This window comes from Syngnathus typhle, linkage group LG15, assembly GCF_033458585.1.
Source record: "Syngnathus typhle isolate RoL2023-S1 ecotype Sweden linkage group LG15, RoL_Styp_1.0, whole genome shotgun sequence".
Lineage (NCBI taxonomy): Eukaryota > Metazoa > Chordata > Actinopteri > Syngnathiformes > Syngnathidae > Syngnathus > Syngnathus typhle.
The window spans coordinates 2,975,960-2,992,060 of NC_083752.1; the positions used below are offsets into that span (position 1 = coordinate 2,975,960).

General features: G+C 48.4%; 2 protein-coding genes across 6 annotated transcripts; one reads left to right on the forward strand and one right to left on the reverse strand.

Moving 5' to 3' along the window:
• Positions 1-46: 46 nt before the first annotated feature.
• Positions 47-10,961, forward strand: arhgef12b (Rho guanine nucleotide exchange factor (GEF) 12b). Of its 5 annotated transcripts, none has more exons than XM_061300059.1 (35): positions 48-828; positions 3,026-3,117; positions 3,730-3,828; positions 3,913-3,962; positions 4,132-4,189; positions 4,264-4,451; positions 4,516-4,620; positions 5,031-5,129; positions 5,204-5,314; positions 5,386-5,484; positions 5,642-5,684; positions 5,791-5,896; positions 5,970-6,107; positions 6,177-6,209; positions 6,271-6,385; positions 6,477-6,582; positions 6,649-6,879; positions 6,955-7,108; positions 7,209-7,366; positions 7,454-7,600; positions 7,690-7,775; positions 7,888-8,013; positions 8,081-8,195; positions 8,265-8,365; positions 8,449-8,526; positions 8,603-8,678; positions 8,742-8,909; positions 8,988-9,075; positions 9,146-9,226; positions 9,298-9,371; positions 9,428-9,697; positions 9,762-9,926; positions 10,082-10,242; positions 10,311-10,380; positions 10,455-10,961. In XM_061300059.1, exons 1-35 carry the CDS (start codon positions 797-799, stop codon positions 10,466-10,468), a joined length of 3,837 nt encoding a protein of 1,278 aa, XP_061156043.1. In that variant the 5' UTR covers positions 48-796; the 3' UTR covers positions 10,469-10,961. The 5 variants fall into 5 exon arrangements, 3 of the variants coding, with proteins under 3 accessions (XP_061156043.1, XP_061156044.1, XP_061156045.1); XM_061300060.1 differs by having other exon boundaries at positions 49-828; positions 9,440-9,697; XM_061300061.1 differs by having other exon boundaries at positions 50-828; positions 9,762-9,905.
• A 127-nt stretch (positions 10,962-11,088) lies between these two features.
• On the reverse strand, positions 11,089-16,086 carry mpzl1l (myelin protein zero-like 1 like). Its single transcript, XM_061300069.1, has 6 exons — positions 15,918-16,086; positions 14,632-14,807; positions 14,254-14,464; positions 13,857-13,986; positions 13,187-13,295; positions 11,089-13,073 (listed from the first exon to the last, which is right to left on the reverse strand). Exons 1-6 carry the CDS (start codon positions 15,988-15,990, stop codon positions 12,978-12,980), a joined length of 795 nt encoding a protein of 264 aa, XP_061156053.1. The 5' UTR covers positions 15,991-16,086; the 3' UTR covers positions 11,089-12,977.
• Positions 16,087-16,101: the final 15 nt, after the last annotated feature.

The window sequence follows — 16,101 nt, forward strand, 5'->3', positions numbered from 1 at the left end:
TGGTGTCTCCAAATCAAACAATCGCTTCGTGCGCCGTTCAAATACACGTGACTGTGGACAGAAAACACACGAGAACGACTTGATTGTGACTTTTTGAGACCTCGAGTTGTTGTTTTGGTCGTTTTTGTATCACTTTAATATTACTCATGACCATCACAGAGACAAATATAGACATTTTCAACTAATATGTGGCGTTTTCTCAACGTGTCGAGATAATTACGATTAGCATTTGAACGCAGCATTTTTTTCCTTAGTACTGAGGGGAAGAGAGTCGAGGCGAAAGCATTTCCTTCAATTTTGCATCCATGTGAAGTTTGGTTTTAAAAAGAAAAAAAAGAGAAGAGAGAAAAAAACCATTGCTCCGGTCGAACAAGAGACAGACGACGCATCTGAGACGGATAACTTTTAATTCTGGATTTTTAAAGTTTGACACGACTCCCCCTCCTCAGCGCTCCATCCGTGACACCAGAGTGCCATGACGGAACACTTTCCCACGGAAAATAAAAAAGATATGCACGCCTTGCTGTAACAAGGAAAGTATACCCGACGGAAGTGTTTTCCATCCTTTAATGCGGGACAACCGGGAAATGGAATATACTCCAAAGGTCAACCCTGTTGAGAAGCGGCAGTAGTGATTTTTTTTTTTCCTTCACCAGGAAACACTCCCCAAAAAGAATATAACGGACTTGGATGCTTCAACAATCCCGAAGAGACAGATGCCGTTTGAGTTGCACTAAAAGTGCTTTATAAACATGTTATTCGGCTGACAAAGACGGCCAAGAACAAGGGAAGCCCAATGAGTGGGATACAGACGACGCTCACTGATAGGTGAGCTCGCTCTTTCCCAACATTGCATAATGATGAGCTAACGAAGCTGAAGGCTCTTTTAAAGTTAATTTAACGGGGTGAGTGTGCTGTGTTCGGGATGTACACGCCGATCGCACGAGAAGGACGTGATTGAACTAAGGCAGTCTCAGAACGCTCCAAGTTGTCAGTAGTCCGAATAGATCGGCAGGCAGTGGCGTAGCCAAGCCGGGGCGAGCCGGGGCGGCGCCCCGGTTAGGACATTTTCATGCCGTTTTTTTCTTTCGGTCTTTTTTCCTGTGGGCGCGCGCCCCTACTGGAAAAATTCCTGGCTACGCCACTGTCGGTGGGCAACTTTAAATTCGCTTTTTGTGCGTGTAAAGCTAGTACGGCAATAGTTTAATTTTTGTCCAGCCGAGTAATTTTGTATTGGTTGCTTTTTAGTGATGTTGCAGCAAACAGCATTTGTTGTATTGAGGAAAATTCATTAGACAAAATGTCATGGCTGTGCAATTTATTTCTACCCATTGACGCCCTTAAATTTTTTATGTACTATTATGAATGATAGTAGATGGTTATTGATTCCGTTTGACATGAGTTTTAAGATAAGATAAGATAAGATAATCCTTTATTATTCCCTCAATGGGGAAACTCCTATGTTAGCGGCAGTACACGTAACATATACACACACACACGCATGCGGGGAAGGGGGTAAAAGATTTAAGAAGTAGAAGGTATATATAATTAAAAAAATATGGACAGTGTATACAAAATACACAATACACAATATACAGTGGAGATAAAAAAAAATAAAAAATAAAAAAATGTGATTTTAATGTGATTATTCAAAACACAGTCACCACACCCAGTTTACAGAGGGTGTGTGCACTTATGCACCAGTGTGATCTCAGTTGTTTGGCTTCCTTCCCCTCTAAAAAAAAAAAAAAAACTTCATTAGGTCACATTTGAAGAGGGGTGTGTAGACTTTGTATAGCCACTACGTACATGTCAAGAGTCTCAAGCAGTCAAGCGAAAGGCTCCTTTTCTGGCTTTTCTGCTCTCTAGGTTAGCTTTTCGAGACTTGAGCAGCCGGGTCGGGCTCGTCTGAGCCTTTCGGCCACAAAGCTTCTTTTGCTCTTCAAAACATGCGTTCATTTGTCGGTGACGACATGAAAGAAAACATTTCTTAAACACAACCTTCTCTGCTGCATTTCATGTGGTCCCCCCCCCCCTCTTACTGAAATTTGGCTTGATTTGTCTTCTATTATCTGAAGCAGGAAGCGCAGGAAAAGGTTGAGTTGCCCAGCAACGGCAGTGCCAACTTTTTTCCTTTTTTTTTTTTCTTCTTTCCAAGCGTTTCTCAGAGGAAAGAATCCGCTCCGGGATAACCGTTTGTTGCTAACATCTGGTGGGAAGTAACCAAATACTCAAGTACACTGAGTTTTTGATCCTATATTGGTTTTTTTTTCCTTCTCAGTATACGCACAATGCAAGTGCGAGAAAAACAATTTTGCCAAGTTATCAAAACGGGCATTTTTGAGTCTCGCTGCTTCTACGTGTGAATTTTTGTCCACTTGTGCCTTTGTGATTGGTTTTATCGTGAGCGAGTAGATAGTGGGCCAGACGCTCGAAGGCTGGGCTGGCCTGGTCTGCAGGCCCCCTTGACCTCTTATCATGGCAACAAAAACACTGCGCTCCGCCACGTAATTGACAAGACTTTCCGTTCTATAAATAGTTCGAAGGGGGAAAAAAAAAAAAGTCTGCAGCTAAGCTAATGTAGCTCGGCTCTCGCTTCCCTCTGAGACACGTGCACCTCCTCCACAACTTTCCCAGCCTCGTTTCACATTCACAACTCTCGAGCGGAGCCAAAAAGGCTCGCTCCCGTCGCTCGCTTTCCGGGAATGTGACCCCCCCCCTTGCCCCCTCACCTCCCCCGTGACGTGGTGGCCATTGTTGAAAAGCGCAGGGCCCCCATTGTCACTACAGTCCAAACAAAGCACCCGCCTGCTTTTCAACTTTAACCACGAGGTCCTATTTTTTTTTTACATTAATAATTTCATTTGGGATAAACATTTCAAGAGTAAAGTTGCGACAGTTGGCCATTTAAAACTGCGTTTCTTTTTTCGTGATGATGACGAGCGCGAGTTCGAGGGCAAAAGCCAAATCTGAAACGGAGAATAAACCCTACAAATAAACTCTATTTTTGCCCGTGTCTCTTCAGGACCCCAAATATTCTCAACAAGGAGAGTCCGGAGAGGAAATCAAAGAACGACAAATGCTCCGTCTCAGTCAAACAGGAGTTTGACCCCACCGGTGAGAAAGCCGCAAAAAGTCAAGTGCTTCACCAGCCAAGCCAAGCTGAACTTTTGTTTAGTTTTGTAAAGTCTCAAGGCCGCATTAGCTGCTCGTCTCAATTTTTTTTTTTTTCAAGCAGTGTTGAGAGACCGAAGGAAGAGTTGCTAAACATCTTCTGACAAATAGGAAAGAGATGAACTCAACCTCCTGACTGTACATAAGTGTCAAAGTAGCATGCAAAACGCCAGGGGGCTTAAAACAGAGCCCTGCGCAGTCCCATATTCTTTCCCTCGAAATTCCAAAGAACTTCAGCTGCATTTGACCTTCCATTATATTCCGCTTTTTGCCAGGAACTTCATGACATTGAATTGTTATGGAAAAAAAAAGGGAACAAACTGCTCTTCAAAAAGCCATTTGTGTTCTGGACCCTTGATCCTTCACTTCCTGTGAGGACACGCTTTCCCACCGCTGCGATTAAACGTGAAATATGAGCACCATTATCCCAGAAAATGCTTAGTGAATAAAATCAGGAGGAAGCCACACCAACCAGCTGACCTCATTCGCATAATCACAATTAAGATGAGTAGCGTGCAGTGAGTTGTGTCCACGGCGCGTGTGTGCTCATGACAGGCCTGGTCCAACGGTGCGTGATAATCCAGAGAGATGAAAATGGTTTTGGGCTGACAGTGAGCGGGGACAACCCTGTGTTTGTGCAGCTGGTCAAGGAAGGTGAGGCTCTCGCTCGTACGACGCTCGCGCACAAAACTGAGCCAAACGCTTTGCGCACCAACGTGATGGTTTGCCGTTCCCTAGATGGAGCTGCCATGCGTGCCGGCGTCCAAACTGGCGACAGAATCATTAAGGTGATTGACTTACCGCTGTCTAATATTTGCACTTCATTGAGAAATTCTGGGGGGCTTAGGACGGACCCCTGGGGTGCGCCGCATTGTGCAGTTTATTCACATCATTTCAAATACTAACCTAGAATTAAATGTTTTTTTCATCAGTTCTCTCGCTAAAATTGTTTCGTAGGTTAACGGGACCTTGGTGACGCATTCAAATCACACGGAGGTTGTCAAGCTGATCAAATGTAAGCACGTGTGTGTGCAATCATTTGCATTTTAAAGCACGGCATGAACTTTTTGTACCTTTGGTGCTTTTCAGCCGGTTCCTACGTAGCCCTCACGGTGCTGGGCAGACCTCCGGGTCTTCCTCAGATGCAGCTGGAAGACGACGACACGGTGGATGAGGAGGAAGAGTGCGGCAGCGACCAATCGCTGCAAAATTCACCGGGAGGGGAGCGCCGCGGCAGCGCCACCTGTAGCCATGAAACACGCTCGCTGCCTGGCGGGGTAAGCAGATGACCAGCTGTCAGAACAAAGTGTATTTTCTTTCATTTTTTTTCTTGTTGTCCAGGATGGATCCGTAGGCTCCAGGAACACCGAAACCGAAGAGTGTGACGGAGGGGCGTCGTCGCCGGGGGACGACGTTAGCGACGGGCTGGGTAGCAACAACATTTCGGTGGGCACACGAGCATAAATTGATTTTTGGCTTACAAGTACACAATCAATTTGGGAACCGACTAATAAATATTTTGCGGACCCCAAAGCCACGTCGATCATCTCATCAGATGAAAACAGGAAGCGAGTGTCGACGCTGCTCTTGAGTAACAATGTTCTCATCTGGGCCGTGTGTCCTAAAATAGCCAGCGAAGGCCTCCTCCCGCTTTGAAAAGTCCCCCGGAATTTTTTTCCCTGCCAGACTAAACAATCAATTTGGCTTAATTGTCGCGCCGTGTTCAGTCTATGTTTGGATTAGCCGAGCGACGGACGGTGGAGACCGCGCCCAGGGATTTAACGATTTTATTTTTTGGTATTTGACTTGAAAAGCTATCAAGAAGGTTGTTTGTGTCGAATGTGGTGACCACTCAGGACACGGACGTCCGGCGCATCGCGGCTAGCCCGCCGTACCTTCTCAACCCGCAGATCATCGGCGCGGAAGACGACTACTTTGATTCGCAGCAAGAACAGGTGGCTCGGCGAATCGTTTTGTGGTTGGTTTTGACTTTTGGTGGGCGCAATGCGAGCGTGCGTGTTTTTTTCAGATGAACGGCCAGTGCGGTTGCTTTCAGAGCATCGACTCGCTCAAGTGTCGGCCTGCCCATCTCGCCGTTTTCCTCCATCACGTCGTTTCGCAGTTTGACCCCGCCCCTTTGGTACCCATGCCGTGACATTTTGGAGGATGCGTCCGGACGACGTTGTGTTCATTTCTGTTTGTCCTTTTTAGCTGTGTTTCTTATACGCCGACATCCACAAACAAACCAACTCGAAAGAAAGCCGACGATTCTTTATGGAATTTCACTCCCTCTTTGTGGATCGAACGGCGGTACGAGCAATTGAGTTCATTCATTCATTTGAAATGTTTTATTCTATATTTAATTTATTTAATTTTTAATTTTAAACTTTAAACACTTCATTTGAAAAATTTGGTTTTAATCAGCCAATGATTTTGGTTTTAATTTAAAATTCTCTGTGCTTTGTAGAATCTGAAAGTCTCCGTGCCAGATGCCATCGCAGCTGAACTCGGTAAGAAGAAGAAAAAAAAAGTTCCGTCCGAGTTAGTTTGAAGGCAGCGTGTCGTGCACCGTCGCGGAATAGCGCCCTCTACTGAGCGTTTGTGTTGTCCTCGCAGAGAAGCGCAGGCTGGAGTTAATCCCAGAGGAGGTGTGCAAGCAGTACACGCAAACCTTACAGGACTCGCTGATGCCGGACCTGCACAAGAACCTGGACGACTTCAGGTAAGTGGCGCGCCGGGCGGACAAAAAAAAAAAAACGTGACGCGCTTGACGTGTTGCGTGCGCGCGACGGCAGACAGAAGCGCAGCATGGGGCTGACCCTGGCGGAGGACGAGTTGTCCAGGTTGGACGCCGACGCGGGCAAAGAGCCGCCGGCTTGGGAGAGGGAATGCTCGTGTGCCGAACACATTCTCGTCAAGATCGAGGACATCCTGTGAGGAAATTCAGCCTGACAGAAATGTTTCTCATTTGAATGGCGCTCATGGCAAATTTCCCCTTGCAGATTAACATCTCAACCCTCTGAGGAGGAGAAATGGTAGGACTCGTAGCTTGCGCCGACATCCACGCCACACGTCTGATTTGTTCTCGTGCGGCAGCCAAGCGATGCAGTACGTCATCCTGACCTACATGAAGCACCTGGGCGTAAAAGTCAAGGAGCCTCGTGGCCTGGAACACAAGCGAGCGCGAATCAACTTCCTGCCCAAGATTAAGGTGCCCGCTTGAAGCTGCGCGAGTGGGTCAAACGAAACCAAAGTGGCTTTTTTTTTCCTTTTGGCTTTCCCCCCCCACCCCCAACGAGCAGAAGAGCATCAAGCCCGACAAGGAAGGCGAGGAGAAAGTGAAAAAGCCTCGTTTTCCAAACATCTTGGTCCCGCCGCGCCGTCTGAGCAGAGTGGACTCTACTTCAGGTGAGCCGTGACAAAAATAATCGGCTGTCAACGGACAGCGGTGCAGGATTTGGTATGTGCGTGCAGTGGGCAAGGCGGCGGCGGCGGCGGAGGTGAACAAGCAGCGTTCCCCCAAGCTGCTCTCCCAGGCGGCTTTCGGCGTCCCCGAGCCGCCCGACCTGTCCCCTTCGAATTTCGGAAGGATCCGCGGGAATCACCTCAGCGAGGGTTCCGACGTTTTGAGCGCCTGGTCCACGCACAGCTCGCCCACGGCGACGCCCTCCGACGCCGGTGGCGGCGGGAACGACTCGGACAGCAGTAAGGAACGACCATCGGGACCCTGACGACATTTTCCCCATCTCTTTTGCTTTTGTTTGTTCCTGCCCTCCCCAGACATGTCACCGTTCTGCACCCAGCCCCGAGCGGGCGAGCTTTTGATGTGCGGCGAGCGGCAAGATGGCGCCTGCAGCCCCACCGCTATGCAGTTTGACTTCAGTCCTTCCAACTTGGAGCACTTACAGGAGGAGGGAGACCAAGACAACTTCAGGTCGAAACGCGGGCTAGCCTAATGCTAACGCATCATGTAAACCACATGAGATGGGCTAACGTATGTTAGCATTAATCCGACGTGACTCATTGGATCGCAGGATGGAGGTGACGAGCGCGGCGGACGTGCCGAGCGAGGACGAGCACGCGTGCGAGGCGGCGAGCGAGGACGATCCGCTCAACTGGCAGAGCCTGGTGAGCCGCGATGTTCTGGCCGCGCTGCCGCCGCAGGAGATCAAGAGGCAGGAAGTCATCAACGGTGAGCCGCCGACACGCCGAACCGTATCGTGAGCGAACCCGATACCACGCAACCCGGTATATTCACTCGCTTGTGCCGTTTGAGCAGAGTTGTTCTACACGGAACGGGCCCACTTACACATGCTGAAGGTGTTGCACGGCGTGTTCTACCAGCGGCTCAGCGGGGATGCCATCTTGGCGCCGGACGAGCTCCACAGCATCTTCACCAACCTGGAGGACATCATTCAGTTGCACGGTCAGTCACACCGATGCGGATCATTCACAGAATATATCTGCAATCTGGTTTGGCCAGAGAGGAGTTACTGAGAATTAAGACACACACAGTTTCCTTCACGGAGCAAATGGCCGCCGTCAGAAAGAGGAGCGAGACGTCCGTCATCGGTCAGATCGGCGAGGATCTCTTGGCTTGGGTACGATCGAAATGAAAGCTAACGTAGCGACAAGCTCAACTTCAAAATGAGCGTTTAATGTCCAAAAACGTTTTGGTTGATTGTAACAAGCCCACGTGCGTGCGAATTGCAGTTTAGCGGCGAGGAAGAGGCGAAGATCAGACAGGCGGTGGCCACCTTCTGCAGTAATCAACCATCTGCGCTGGAGCTCATCAAGAGCAAGAAGAAGAAGGACCAGAGATTCGCCTTGTTCATGCGGGTGGGAAACACGTACAACAGCGCCCCCCGCTGGCTGACTCTCAGCACCGTTTGGGCTTTACGCGCAGGCGGCCGAGAGCAACCGGCTGTGTCGGCGCCTGCAGCTGAAGGACATCATTCCCGTGGAAATGCAGCGAGCCACCAAGTACCCGCTTCTCTTGGACAAGATTGCCAAGTACACCGGTGAGGCGGGCACCACTTGGCCTCAGCTTTTTCCCCCATCTGTTCGACTTTTTTTTTTTTAACTCACAGAGGACGAGGACGAGGCGGACAAGGTGAGAAAAGCCGGTGAATGCTGCAGGCAGATTCTCAACCACGTGAACCAGGCGGTCAAAGAGGCTGAGAACAAGCAGGTAGACGTGACGTCACGCACTCGCCCGGTCCAAACCCAAAGCGCACGCACGGCACAAATGGCAACTTTCTCCCACCGCAAAAGAGGCTGCTGGACTACCAGAGACGCTTGGACATCTCCTCGCTCAAACCCAACGAGAACCCGCTCATCGCCGAGCTGCGGGTAGGAAAAGCCAGAACGAGCGGGTCGTCTGATTTTTGGGCTCGTGGGACTGATCAAAATGGATACCGTCCTCCAGAATCTGGACCTGACCAAGAGGAAGATGGTCCACGAGGGACCGCTCTCCTGGAAGGTCAACAAAGACAAAAGAATCGGTACGGCCAAACGTTGAAAAAGCGTGAACGTTGAACTTGCGCTGAAGATGCAAATGCGCTCAGATCTGTGCACGCTCCTGCTGGAGGACGTCCTGGTCCTGCTGCAGAAGCAGGACGAGCGCCTGCTGCTCAAGTTCCACAGCAAGAGCGCGGCGAGCGCCGCCGACTCCAAGCTCAGCTTCAGCCCCGTCGTCAAACTCGGCACCGTGCTCGTCAGACCCGTCGCCACCAGTAAATCGCCGACCCGATTCATTTGACCCGTGAGTAAATGGTCTCTCCATGCGAGTGCCCTCTTCTACTTGTCCGCAGACAAAAAGTCCTTCTTCGTGCTGTCCATGTCGGAAAACGGGCCACAGATCTACGAGCTGACAGCTCAGAGCGCGTCCGACCAGAGGACGTAAGCGGCGGCGGGCCACGTTGCCGCGACGACCGCTTCCCCCGCCTAATTACGCTTTTTGTGCCCATAGGTGGCAGTGTCTCATCACGCAGTGCGCCGACGCCATCAAGGCAAAATCACACGACAGCCGCATGGCTGCCACGCCCGCTCAGTGAGTAGCACAGCTCGGCACAAAGTTTTGTATTTGCAGTTATCAAAATTTAAAGTTGCTTTCCCTTCCAGAAGTGAGCAAGACGCTATTGAGATCATCAATTGTGAGATGGACAAGCCCAGCAAAGACAGCACCAACTCGTCAGGTAGCTGACATGTTTGACACGAAAGACCGAGAGCCTCAAATGGTCAAATCCAAAAGGTATCTCCTCAGGGTCATCGGACATTCCCCCCACGACAAACCCCTTTGAGGGCATGAAGTCGGAGGACGAAGATGAGGACGAGGAGAGGGAGGACGAGGCGGGAGCGGCGTCCGCCGACGACAGATGTGAAGACGAAGAGAAAGAAGAAGAGGAAGGCGAGATAGACGAGGAAGAGGCCTTCCCGAACCGAGACGAGGAGGCGCCCGCTTCGTCCTCCTCTCTGGGCTCTCCGTCGTCCGCCTCCAAAGCCGAAGAGGCTCTGCAGACGCGTGAGTTGACCTCATGGACGCTCACAACAAATTTGGCACAAAACACCCGGGCTTGCGTTTGTAGTGGTGCTGCTGAAGCAGCTCGTCTTCAAGCACATGACGGATGAGGAGAAGACCCCGCACGAGCCCACCTCTTCGCCTGGCGAAGGTCCAGACGGCGCCGCGGGGCAAAACTGCCCCATCGACGACGCCCGGATTGAACAGAATGGTACGCCTCGACAATTTGAATGTGAGGTTTGCTTAAAGGAAATGTGATTTTGATCATGTTCAATTAATTCATTCAAATTAAAAGAATACTACAAATTTGTGTTTTCGCTCAACAAAAGCATAAATAACACCACAAAGGGGTAAGTTTCAGAAAATGACTTGCCTGTTTTGGTGTAGGCGCGGTCGATCCGGGCGGCGGATTGGAGGACGACGGGGACGGCGTGGACGCGGTGGACATGAGCAAGCTCCTGTCGTCGGAGAACGGCGGGCGACCGAACCGCAGCAGACGTCTAATGACGCACATGCGCCTCTTGCAAGCGGACCTGCAGTACCTCAAAGTACACAAGCACGTCAAGTCACATGGGTCTGTTCAAAACATGGTTTAAATGTGGCGCTGTCCTTTCAGGAAGTGGAGCTGAAGTACAACGAGCTGCTCGGGACGCTGCCGGTTGACACGCCGGGCGACTCGGACAACGGTGGGTCGCTAGTTGTCATTTTTTGTTTGTCTGTCACTCGTCGCTAACACCTGCTGCTGTTGAATGCTTTTCAGACGGGCTTCGCTGAGGACGCCCTTGTCCCTTTTTGGGGTCTTGAAGGCAGAGCCACTTTTCTCTCCCACTGCTTTTTTCTTTCTTTTATTTGAACACTGGACGCTTAGCAAGTACAAAATCTTGTGGACGCTTCTCCGGCTTTGATGACATTATGATTATTTTTGGTTACAAAAAAAAAAAAAGTAAACATTCACAAGCTGCAAGACTGCACATGACAATTTGTTGCTCCTCCCCCCCCCCTCACCTTTTAGAGAAAATATGATGTAAAGAAAATTATGCAAACCTTTAAACACAGGACTGCTGTTAAGTCTTACTTGTATAATTAACTTATGAGAATGCTTTTCTATCTTTATGTCGTAACACGCAAAGATGCTAATTTACTCACGCAATATTATTAATCTTTTAGTTGATTTTCTTTTTTTTTTAAATGATGTATTTATTTGGCGTGACAGATATGCAATGTACATTGTCTCCTGTTAAATAAAACACACGCACATAATTGTAAAGACTTTAAAAATTTCCTTTTACAAAAATATGATATCCCAAATACAAGAAAAAAAATACGTCAATTGTGAAAACGTCGATTAGATTGCCGGAAGGGGCGTCTGAATGGAAATGATGGAACAAACCACATTCGGCCAGAAAATCTTTTTTTTTATATATAAAATTTGAACAAGTGAATACACAACAGGCTATTATGCATATAAAAAAATACAATAAAAGGGGAAAAAAAATAAATGAATCTTATCTTTTCTATCGGAAGCAGACGTTCAAGTTGGCGGATGAAATGTAAAAGGCACTAAATGTACAACATTCCAGTTTGTTTTGGATTTCTGTAGGCCAAAGTCATTCAGAGATGAAGAATACAAAAATAATAATCACAGGGCAGGTTTTTGTCTTCCGTATTTAAGACATAGTGCACGTTGTTTTTTTTGTTTTTTTGACAACAAACAAAGACGCTATCGAATAGAACAACTATTTAGCACACGGAGAGCCGAAAAGCCTAGGGAGGACCGTCCGTCTTTTCATAATTTATACTTTACAACATCACGTGGACGACGGCAACATGCACAAATACAAACACACGCGCACACGCGGCCCCCAGCAGCTCAAAATCACGACAGGAAATAAAGGAAGCAAAAGAGCTGAGCTATCATACAATGGATTGTTTTTGGTGAAGACACTTAACTCGTTAAATAAAAAAAAAAAAGGGCCGTGCCTGCGACAGTGTAGCCTGTTACCGTAATGCGGAAAAATATGGCTTTTTGTTTTTTTTTTACTAGGAGAGTTGTTTGTGGGGGGGTTTAAATAACTGAATTGTAATATTAGAAAGTAAGGTCAAGATTGTTAGATAGCATGTTAAGTGGTATCGCAAACGTTGCCGCCTGGTGGTCTATTCTAGTCACTACACGTCATCACTTTTGCAGGCACGGCTTTTAGCGCAAATAATGAAAGGGGGGGGGGGGGGCTATGCTCACGAGACTGGAATGCATTTTGAGTCAGCAGCACACATGATGGCGGAATGACACGTCGATTACATCAAGTCAATTTGGCTTGCACAAAGACAAGGATGCACTTCAAAGCTGGAGCATGAATGACGATAATGGTTACGAGAAAGACGTTTGGCCCGTTTTTGTTCTTTTCTGTTAAATAAAAGTTCAATGTTTACACGTCAACCAGCTTTTTTGTTCTAGGATCATCACGTTAGTAGATGGCATGCAAACCCCTTAGGAGAACTTCCTTTTTTTTTTTTTTTTAACTTCGAACATGCAAAAAAAAATTACTTGATGAATTTGCTTTTTTTTTTTTCAAAAAATGTTCCAGTGAGGGATGGGTGCGAGTGATCAATATGAGCATGTTGTCATCTTTTGTGAAAGGGACATTTTATGGAAAGCGCAACACGGAGGAGGGTCGCGACGTCGCCTCACCCAAGCCTTAAGTAGTGAAGGTAAAATCAGTAGTTTTTTTTTTTCGTTCCTAACACGGGATCAAAAGATCGTGTTTTCCTACAATGATGTCAGCATTTTCAAAAGATTTTGGGGGAGTATTTTCCTTCTTTGTGAAGTAATTGTAACCAATAATGTTATACAGTCATTGGGGATTTTTCTCCAGTACTTCCTGACGTGCAAATGTAAAATAATGCAATCTGTTAACTACCCCAAAAGTCAATCAGACGTGTGGTTGTTTTTTTTTGTCAGTATTCGAACCGTCGGCACAGTCGAGCTAAAACGAAATCTCAAAGAATTTCCAAAGCTCGTAGAAAATTCTGTCAGTGTGTCCAAAGGTGCGTCAGCATTTGGCTGGCGTGAGGACACTTCAAAACAACCAGTTACTATGTCATGGGAGTGTAGACGTGATGGCGGAGGACAAAAAAAAACAAAAAATAAACAAAGGCGTCCCCGTCCAAAGAATGGAGTGTTCCCGCGAGCAGCGGCGGATGCTTAAGCGTGTGTGTGTGTGTGTGTGTGTGTGTGTTTTGAACTTTTGGTTGCGCGTGGCTCCTTCACCCCTCTTAGTCCGTCTCAGTTTTTGCGAATGTCTGCGTAGACCACAGGCTCCATCTTGTGGAAGGAGTTTTTGCTTCCCGAGTGATCCAACTGGACGTATATCACCGGGCCCTGGCAAAAACACAACGCTCCACGTCAGTTCGACCGCCGCCGGCGATGCCGCCGCCGCCGCCGCTCCCCAGGCCCCGTTCTCGGGTTCCCGCCAGGCTCCCCTGGGCTCCTACCTGCACTTGGCCTGGGGGGAGGCCGGTACCGGTGGGGCCCTCCGGCTTGGGCTCTACCTTCTTGATGGGCTGTGGAGGCGGCGCACGCGCGCTTTCCAAGTTTATACAGCTAGTTTGGGGGTACGGTTTGGCCGCCGTGGCGTTGTCGCACAATGGAGGGACGAGCACAATGAGGACCCAGACAAGAATGGAAGAAAGAAAAAAAAAACAGAAAAATGATGAGCGGGGAGGTGGTGTCGCCATCGCCGCGCGGGCTTGACAAAGCATTTGCGTCACACATGGGGAAGCAGACTAAACTAAAGCTACTACTGGCCGGCTACGCGTGGAATGAGTGCGGACAAGTTGAAAGCTGCCAACATGCTTTGCCGAGCGATCGGGCCAAGCGAACGTGCGACGTAAAAGTGGACAGAGAATGAGAGTGTCAAAAGGATGGGTGGAAACAAGCAGCGGCTTCCCAAACAGTAACCCCAAAGATTGCCGAGCGGCCGGCCACGGCTCTATTTAACATCGTCGAGTGGTTCGGTTGCGCTCGGCTCGGATCGGTTACCCGGTTGCCAGGGAAAATGTTAAAGGTCCAGACGTAAACGCAGTGGCCATGCCGAGTGTTAAGAGGCGAGCGTCGCGTTAGGATTCTGTCATTCCACATAAAGCACGAAGACGGGCGACCTACCCTTCGTAATCGTTGCGATTGTGCAGCAGCTTCATGACCACGCAGACGGCCACTAAGATGAGCACCAGCAGAGCCAGAACGCCGCACACCGCTCCCGCGATGACGGCCGTGTTGCCCCGAGGGAGAGCTCCTGCAAAAAAAAAGTGGAAGCCCGCTCAACGTCTGCTCTTGGACCTTTTCCAAGTGCTGCAGGGAATGTCCCAGAGTGGTGGCGAGCAAGCCGCCACACGTAGGCGCACGCTTTCCAAGAAGATGCTCAAGAATGTGGAACTGCATGACAGCGGCAAGTTTGTCGGACACAAACAAAACCTCATGACAGTTTGAAATGCAACTGACGTGGATGCTTTCACGCAGCACTTGAAGAATCATCCCGACATTTCACGCGCTATTGCCTCACCCCGGGAGACCACGCGCAGCTCGGTTCGAGCTGGCGTGCCCATGAAGTCGGGCGGATTCTTCACGTCGCAGAAGTAGGTGCCGTTGTCGCCAAACAGCGCCGGGTTAAACCGGATGGACACGTCCCTCTTGTTGATGTCGCCGATGAACTGCACTCGGTCTTTGAACTCCTTAGGCGACGGGGCCGCCTTTCCATTGTAAAAGTAAAAGATCTGCCGCCAAAGCAAGGAAGGAAGGAAGGAAGGAAACAAGCAAGGGAGGAAGGAAGCAAGGAGGAAACAGAGGGAGCATATTAGTAGCTCTTCATTTTGATCACCGCTGAATCGTTTTGATACTACCATACTACAAAGGGTCCAGATCCAGCTATTCGCCGACTCACCGCGTAGGGCGCCTTGGAGTAGGGGGTGTCGGGTTGGCTGGACTGGAAGTTCCACGTGACGGCAATGTCGCTGCTGACCACCTCGTTGGACTTGAAGGTGCAGCGGAGCACGCACGCCGTCCCGTTCTCCGCTACCACCTCGGGATCCGTGTAGATGTCAATGGCCAGCGTCCGGCCTGAAAGACGCACATACGTTTTGGGAATCAGCAGCGGTCATAAAAAGCATATGACACTTCATCTGATATTTTTACAGCAATGACATAATACATGCATTTGAATACATTTGCATTGTTATCTGAATATGTTGACATGTTTGTTTTGAAAGTTACATTTTGATTTAACTTTGATGTTACATTTAAATTGAATAATGCAAGTACTTATTCTCTTTGTGAAATTGTTTCCTGTATTTGTGTACACTATTAGATGAAGAAGCAACGATGCACACAATGCGCAGTGGTCGCATTTGGCAATAGCAAAAAGGGGAAGCAAGCATCGTTAGTCAGCCTTTTCCCACGTCTGCGGCTCTGTCAAACAGTCAAACATTTGCGTAAGCGCACTCAAAAGCAGATCCGCCTCCATATCTGTAGGCTGCTCGCCTCCAAGCTAATAACTCTCAGAATAAAAACAACAATACTAAGACTAATTTTTGATTTCAAAGAAAAACACGCATTTCCTCATTCCATAATTTCCACATTAACGTAAACAATTGTTGGTTCCTGAGCACGTTTTTTGCTTGAAGGCCAAATCATAACCATCGGATAGAAAAAAGTACGAGTTATATTTATTTACTGCTTCATCTCATTAATAATTGACCTACCACACCTAACACACAACGGATACGCTGACATCCTGCCACTTACGTCCGAGGTGTTTGTTTTGTTGCATTGGTGTTCGTTTTTGTCAGCAAATGTTGCAAAATGGTTCTCTGCAAATACCAGTTTCACTAACATACCTAGCAAAGGTTGTTTTAATCAGGAAATGCAAGCAGTTTGACCAATTGTGCGGCCCCAGAGAGGCTAACGAGGCTTGTTTGTGTTTTGGTCCGGTTTACTCCAAAACCTCCAAATAGTGCACTCTCTCATAAGACATCGGGGCGACAGGAGGTTCTACTAAAGCAAACCCGACCTGGGATGAATTCGGCCGTGTTGGTTAATTCTAAATACCGGACATTAATCAGTGAAATCACGTCAAGGTGTCCCCCGTGTATGATACGTCGTCGAGTGTACTCAAATCACAACCCACCCGAAAAAAACAGAAAAAACATTTCACGACTAAATTGAACTCACCTGAGAGAATTAATACCACAAATCCTGTTAATAAAACACGCGGAGGAAGCATATCGTGCCGTTTATGCTCCATTGAGTGGTTAAAAAACGAACCGTTTATGCTTCTTTTTTCCCCCACCCTCTTAAAAGAAGCGTCGTCGTCTTCTTCTTCAACGGGTGTGCAACAGAGTTGACGTACATTCTG

Bases quoted from the DNA above. Each gene is read 5' to 3' on its own strand.
- arhgef12b (XM_061300059.1), top strand. From the start codon at position 797: ATGAGTGGGATACAGACGACGCTCACTGATAG. The intron at 5,897-5,969 runs GTAAGTGGCGCG...GCGCGACGGCAG, and splicing joins AAGAACCTGGACGACTTCAG to ACAGAAGCGCAGCATGGGGC. The intron at 9,698-9,761 runs GTGAGTTGACCT...TTGCGTTTGTAG, and splicing joins CGAAGAGGCTCTGCAGACGC to TGGTGCTGCTGAAGCAGCTC.
- mpzl1l (XM_061300069.1), bottom strand. From the start codon at position 15,990: ATGGAGCATAAACGGCACGATATGCTTCCTCCGCGTGTTTTATTAACA. The intron at 14,465-14,631 runs GTGAGTCGGCGA...CTTTGGCGGCAG, and splicing joins ACTCCAAGGCGCCCTACGCG to ATCTTTTACTTTTACAATGG. The intron at 13,987-14,253 runs GTGAGGCAATAG...TTTTTTTTGCAG, and splicing joins GCTGCGCGTGGTCTCCCGGG to GAGCTCTCCCTCGGGGCAAC.